Consider the following 7,381-nt stretch of genomic DNA (forward strand, 5'->3'; position numbering starts at 1 on the left):
ACTGGCAATGTTGGTATGTATGTATTTATGTTTTAACAAGTGACACGCGGTTTGGCTCAACGGACCCTTAGATGAGCGTAGGCACTTTTTTTTTGCTTTATATGTATTGCATAGCACAGCTGAGGTTTGAACCTATACTTCGTTTTTTTTAATTTTAATAAACAATCTTGATGTGTCTTTTAATTGAAAAACACATTTTAAAAATAAGTTACGACAAATACGTAACAATTATGAATCTAATACGATCATTAATATTCTCCTGCTTTCATAAGTAATAGTTATTGATTTTTAAAAAGCGTTTTTCAATTAAAAGACATGCCAAGATCGCTTACCTTCTTTGAAGTTCTTTCTAATGCTAAAAAAACGAACTATACACAACTATGAAAGGTTAATTAACCGGGTCATTTAATAAAAGTCAAAACCTGACTTTATATTATAAGACAGAGTTAAGGGGTCCACTGATTAACAGTCCGCCGGACGGTAATATCGGCCTGTCAATTGTTCGGAACTGTCAAAATTTTGTTCTAACTGACAGGCCGATACCGTCCGGCGGACTGTTAATCAGTGGGCCCCTTTAAAGAAGACAAACAATGCAAGGGCGGTTAAAGAAGACAGACAAGTAAAGTAGAGGGAATTTCGATAGCTAAAGTGGAAAATAATCAATAAACCAGGCAGTCGACTAGTTGTGATGGGTTTATTTTGCGAACTGACGTACAAAAATATAAACAGTCAAAATAACATTAGAATTTAAATATGGAATTAAAAAAGAACTTAAGACTAGACATAGATAATAGTGTAAACGTATCAAAACCTATTTACATATACACCCTTAACATCCCACCCCCTTGTGTGCGAAAGCACACAAAACTAGCCAGACTAGATATAAACTGAGACTTTATGCCTCTAATCTGACCAATTTTTTAGAAGGTCGACGAAGAATTCCACCTGATGTGGCTACGTCCACCACCCTGACCACTCCGTCTCTGCCAGGGAATGTAGCAACGACGCGGCCGCGTGGCCAGGTTCCTCGGGGTAGGTTCTGGTCTACAATGATGACTAAGTCGCCAACAGTCAAGTCGTGCTCTCTGTTCTCCGCTATCTGGCGAGGTTGCATGGTTGGCAGAATTTCTTTTACCCATCGGTTCCAAAAGTGGTCGGCCAATCTCAACGCCTTCCTCCAGTCAGCACGTCTTAAAAGGTCTCGGTCGTCAAGGGTTGCAGGCAGAACCTGGTTAGAAGATGAGCCAATTAGAAAGTGGAAGGGCGTTAGGGTTTCCTGGTCTTCAGGGCCAATAGGGACATGGGTCAGAGGTCGAGAATTTACAATTGCCTCAGCTTCTAGAAGGAGAGTTACTAGGACTTCGGGATTAGGTTCTCTTTCTCGTAATGTGGCATTCAGCGCGACTTTGACGGTGCGAATCAGTCTCTCCCAGCATCCGCCGAAAAAAGGAGCAGCGGCAGGGATAAAGCTCCACTTTATTCCTCTATTGGCAGCAAAATCGTAGACCTCGTGCTGATAAAATTCGCGTAGAATTCGGTCTGCACCAACAAAACATGTACCGTTGTCAGAATATACAGTATTGGGAGCACCTCTTCTAGCAATAAACCGTCGCAGGCTCATTATTGCGGAGTCAGCAGAAAGGGAATGTACAAGCTCCAGGTGAACGGCTCTGGATGTCATGCAGGTGTACAGGGCCACATAACGTTTCTCTTGTCTTCGACCGATCTTGGTATTTAACGGGCCGAAATAATCCAAGCCAGTGTACGTGAATGGGCGGCGGTGGTGGGCAAGCCGCTGAGGAGGAAGGTTACCGGTCATCGGATTCATTGGCTTTGCTCTTTTGATGCGACAGAACAAACATTTGCTGGTGACGCTTCGAACAGTACTGCGCAGATGAAGAAGCCAATATTTTTGTCGAACCTCATTGACCACCATTTCATTGTTTGCATGTCCAGCCTTGCGATGGTAGAAATTGACCAATAAGCGCACTACTGGGTGTCGTCCATCTAGAATGATTGGAAACTTGATCTCGGAACCGACGTCTTGTACAGCAACGATTCTGCCAGCTAGGTGCAACAAGTTGTCTGGCCCCATTCTGGGAGAAAGCTTTGCCAGGCGACTACTCTTTGGTATCAATTCTCCACGTTCTATTATTGGGATTTCGTCACTAAATGACTCAGATTGTACTTTCTTCAGGACGTGCCTTTCTGCGGCTTCCATAAGTTCCGCTGTCAGGGGGATTAGAGTGGTGGACGTAGGTGTATTCGTACGTTGACGAAGCCTAACATCGGTGCTAGGAGCAACGCGACCTACGCGATCTAAAGCCGAGCGAAATTTAGACGCAGCTTGCAAAACGCGAGCAGTAGCACGAAGTAATCGTAGCCAGTCACTAAAACGACTGAAATCCGCGGTAATTGTCAGATGACCAACCACAAGTCCAGAAGTCTGCTTCCGCTCTTCCTGGACTATAGGCTGACCAGCTGGTTCAACAGGCCAGTTCTCCGGAGGATCGAGGAGGAACGAGGGGCCTGTAAACCATCGGTGGTTTGGATTAAGATGAAGCGGCTTAATCCTAGTGGCATCGTCCGCAACGTTCAAATCAGTTGGGACCCATTTCCAATCTTGCACGCGCGTATTTTCTGTAATTTCTCCTACGCGATGGGCCACAAAGGGTTTGTACGTTCGTGCGTCACTTCTGAGCCAACCGAGGACAGTTCTTGAATCTGTCCACAAGAAAGTTCGTAAAGGTTTTTTCTTATGAAACTCTTTAATAGTGACAGCAAGGCGAGAAGCTATCAAAGCGCCCTGCAATTCTAGACGAGGAATTGAAGTGGGCTTCAAAGGTGAGACTCTCGTCTTACTGGTGATGAGTGCGAGCTTGACTGTACCATCTGCATACAATAAGCGCCAATAAGCGACGGTGGCAAAGGCAAGCTCGCTTGCGTCCGCGAAAATGTGTAGCTCCCTGTGTAGAGGTTCTCCATTGAGCTTGGCGTACCATCGTGGAATCCTAATTGTAGATACGTCAGACAGTTCCTTAAACCACTCGTTCCACTTTAAAATCTGTGATGGTGGAAATGGTGTGTCCCAGTCAATATTGGATCTCCACGCCTCCTGAAGCAGTATACGCCCTTTGACCACTATTGGGCCCAACAAACCTAGTGGGTCGTATACTTTCATGAGGTGGGACAACACTTTGCGTTTATTAAAACTGCCCTGTAGTATGAGACCTTCTAAACCGGTCCTAAATCCGATAGTGTCTGATATAGGATCCCATGAAACACCTAAGGCTCTGACGCTACTTGACTCACTACCAAGTGACATCTCACTAGGCTGGGCGGCGCGCAGTTCAGTCGGTACAAGACGCAATGCTCCTTGATCGTTAGAAATCCAGCCACACATTTCGAAACATGCGTTACGATGAATAGTCACAACATCGGATGCCATCTGTGCAGCTTCGTCAACATCGTCCAGGCTATCCAGGAAATCGTCCATATAAGAACTATGGATACTTGCGTTGGCTGCCGCTGGATACGAATCTTGGTGAGACATAGCGTTTTTATGTTTAATGTACAACGCAGTAAAAGGACTGGACGATGCTCCAAAAATGACAGCTGTCATCCGATATTCTTTTAGAGGCGTTGTTTTCCTTGACTGAACGTCGCGCCATAAAAAACGTAGTGCGTCACGATCTTGTTCACGGATTTTTATTTGAGGAAACATTTCCTTAATATCAGCTGTTATGGCAACAGCGCCCTCTCTGAACCGAAATAAAATACCTAATAAATTTTCTAAAAGATCAGGTCCTTGAAGCAGCAACGAGTTTAATGAAACACCCTGATTAGTCGCGGCTGCGTCGTGGACAACACGAAGTTTACGTTTTTGTGGATGGTACACGCCAAAATGAGGCAAATACCACCTTATTCTTGCGTTAATGTCACTTTTATTAGGTTCAGATTCGGTTTTTAATTTATTTTTATTGTTATTCACACTTGACAGCTCAATGTCAAAATTTGTTTCTGCTTTATTCGGACTGACTGTACTAGGTTGTAAGTTATCAGATAAGGTGTGAATTTTATTTGAATAATCGCTTAAAGTGGTATCGCGTTTGAGATCAATGCTGGTGTTGACGCTTTTAGTGATAAGATGATTATAATAAGTGCCGGGATTGCACTCTTCAGCGTAATTTTTGGCAATCATGTTATCAATAAACTTTTTATACGCGTCAGCGAAGGCGGGCTCACGAATCATTCGCCTTTCGAGGCTTAGAAATCTTGATAAAGCTTGCGGGTAGCTATCGGGAACACACTGTATGTTGTCACGCCACGGAAGACCTACTTCATATCTACCGGTCGGTAAGCGTGTGGTGGTAGCATCAAGAATCTCGACGGCACGGGAGTCTAGCTTGCTAAATAGAGTCTCGCGCTTAGAGATACCGAGCGAGTCGAGTTTGTATTGCTCCTTTATCAGTGACTCCAGGCGTTCATTTTCAGAAGGTTCAGTGCGGTCTAACTGACAATGGTTGACGAACTCGACTGGCTTGGTTTTGCTACTCGTTGGTCCATACAAAGTCCACCCAAGCAAAGTGCGACAAGCGGCGGGCTCGTTACGTCTGCCTTCACAAACCTCGCGACATATTGACAGATGCCAATGCTCAGCACCAATAAGTACGGTTGGTGTAGCGTCAGCATATGTCAAGTATTCGGCTAGGTCTTTTAAGTGAGCATAAGATTCAATAGTCTCTCTAGATAGAGTTTGTTCGTTCAAGCCTAACGATTGTACAGCCTTAGCATGATTTACCAAATGGATGTCAGATTCATATTTACCTCTTATGTAAAAGTCAACGTATCTTACCTTTGTAGTTTTTTGTAAACCCATGATACCATTGACAGTTATGATCTCTTCAGGCCCTATTAAACCTATGCGAGCAGCCACTTTACAATCGATCATAGTCGCAGTACTGCCATCATCGAGAAACGCGAAGGTTTCATAGCTGCCATTTGGCCCTGACAGTGTCACTGGTAAAACCTTCAACATTGTAATATTTGAACATATTTCATTAGACGTTTTATGTTGGTTACACGATATACCTATATTAGACACAGTCACATTATTGTCTGACACCTTATTATCGGCTGGCGAGGAACTCGACGTATGCTGGGTATCACTTTCAGCCGCAGGAACGCAAATGACGTTATTAATCCGTGTATCGGGTGTAGGCGGTGATCTAAACGTATCCTGCCTGCCGTGCAAAAGAGGGTTGTGTCGAAAAGTACAACCATCGACCCCGCAAGGGTTGCTTTTGCATAATTTCCATAGGTGTGAGTTGTCTTTTAGACATTTATAACAAACTTTGTGTTCACGTAACCAACGCCACCTATCGTCAACAGATAACGACGTAAATTCAGTACATTTTTTTATATTGTGGGATTTTTTACAATAAACACACTCTATCTTACCAATCGTTTTATTTTTGTCATGAGTGACGGAATGTATATTTTCACGTTTAAATGGTTTATTCATTGGAAGATGTACTCGTGATTGTTGCGGTATAGACATAGAAAGCCCTACTTCTGGCGATAAAGCGAATTTAATATAGCGTTCGTGTTCGCGTGTTAGAAAGTCAGATAAAAGTTCTAACTTTGACTTGAGATGGTTTGACGTTTCTGACAAATCTGACGCATAATCAGACCATCTCATTTTCATTAAAGGGTTAAATTTTCCTAGAATATTATGAAACAGCTCCGGCGATTGTAAATATTCTCGTAGGCCGAGTAATTTCATAGTAGACAAAGAATTGCGTACCTTATTAGCGAAAATACCTATCTCCTTTAGGTCAGGCCCGAGCCGAGGCAGCGTTTTCAAAATCTGAACTTCGCCGAAGACAATCATTTCGGGACAAGCAAATGTACGTTCGAGTGCTGCCATGATATCTTCGGAAGCTGCCGCGGTGTTGAGTAAAGAGGCGACGGCCTCCCGGGCGGGCCCGCGGAGTGCGTTATGTAGACGCGCCGTATTTTCTGCGGGGGAATAAGAAGTTTTAGTACTATCAAATAAGTATTTAAATTGAAGCCATTGTGACGAGTTGCCATAGAAAGTTGGAAGCTCAATTTTAGCTTTTCTTGGCACGTCTCGTGCGGCGAGCGCTTTAGCTGCGGCAGCCGTATCGGCAATAGCTTGTAAAAGCGTGGCAGAGCCGGTTATTGGCTCGGTTTGATCTTGACGGCGGCACTCTTCATTTACATGATCATTGTTAAAATCAATCAGTGCATTATCGTGGCCGTTTTGACGTTTGACGTCTTCACGCAATAAAGGTGAATTAATACGGTTATTTACTACATTACACTCTACAGTAGGTTCTGGCCGTAAATTTATAGGGGGATCGGCGGTCATGGTGGTAACTACCGCTATATGTGGCGGAATAGTTACACCCACTTCGGCCCGTGTGTCTACGGGTTGCCTTTCCTGATTTACGTCACGAACCCAAGATGCTGTACGAGAATATGCATTACTAACCGTGTGATTGGAACGCTCCTCGGCTTCTAAGGCGGCTATTTTCGCTTCAAGTTCAAGCTGTTCTACCTGTTTAACCTGCTCAAGGAGTTTCCGTTCGCGTTGAAAGAGCTCTTGTTCCCTTTCTATGCTCTTGCGGGCCAAGTGGGCCTCCGCGGTCAGTCGTCGTGCCCTAATCGTGGCCGATGATCGCGTAGAGCCCGAAGCGCGAGACCTGCAACTGAGGGGAACATTAACTTGTTCGGCGCTGGTGCCGGTTGTGAGGCACTCGCGAGACGTCCCGGGGATTTGCGGGTCGGAAGCCGCGGGTGGTACGGTGGCGTCGGCCGCACCGTGATCCAACTTTTTGGACTGGCCGAGCCTACCCGTGGCAGGGGTACCCGTTTCCGAGCGCGTCATTTTTGCGCTTTTAGCCGACTGCTTGGTTTTAGATCGCAAGATCATGAGTGAGGAAGAAGGACCAAAATAAAGAAGACAGAATTTACCATTTGCGAGCCCGAGCACGCAGAACGTTGGTGGTTGAGAGCCACGGACGGTAGCGTCGACGAAGAATGAGGTCGGCCATTGCGGCCTGTGGACCTTGCAGAGCCCACCCGTAGCAACCACCGGTACATTGCAGTGCGTGTCTAATATTTTTACGCGCTTTATTTTGGCTTTTCCATCTGCTTTATTCGGACTGAACTTTCTTTTTTATTTTCAAACAATAATTATGTAGGTATATTAAATAATTTCTAAATAAATTTGTAAAAATAAAAATAATTAAAAAATTTGTGTAAATTGCCGACCAAGCAATCGACTGTTTCGATGGATTTTATTAGCGAACTGACGTACAAAAATATAAACAGTCAAAATAACATTAGAATTTAA

The 7,381-nt window shown here is 44.4% G+C and overlaps 1 protein-coding gene across 1 annotated transcript; it reads right to left on the reverse strand.

The window, feature by feature from the left end:
- Nucleotides 1–680: 680 nt before the first annotated feature.
- LOC134664899 (uncharacterized) lies at nt 681–6,425 on the reverse strand. The gene is made up of 2 exons (XM_063521610.1): nt 5,170–6,425; nt 681–5,136 (listed from the first exon to the last, which is right to left on the reverse strand). Exons 1-2 carry the CDS (start codon nt 6,392–6,394, stop codon nt 896–898), a joined length of 5,466 nt encoding a protein of 1,821 aa, XP_063377680.1. The 5' UTR covers nt 6,395–6,425; the 3' UTR covers nt 681–895.
- Nucleotides 6,426–7,381: the final 956 nt, after the last annotated feature.

This window comes from Cydia fagiglandana, chromosome 6 (genome assembly GCF_963556715.1).
Source record: "Cydia fagiglandana chromosome 6, ilCydFagi1.1, whole genome shotgun sequence".
Taxonomy (NCBI): Eukaryota; Metazoa; Arthropoda; class Insecta; order Lepidoptera; family Tortricidae; genus Cydia; species Cydia fagiglandana.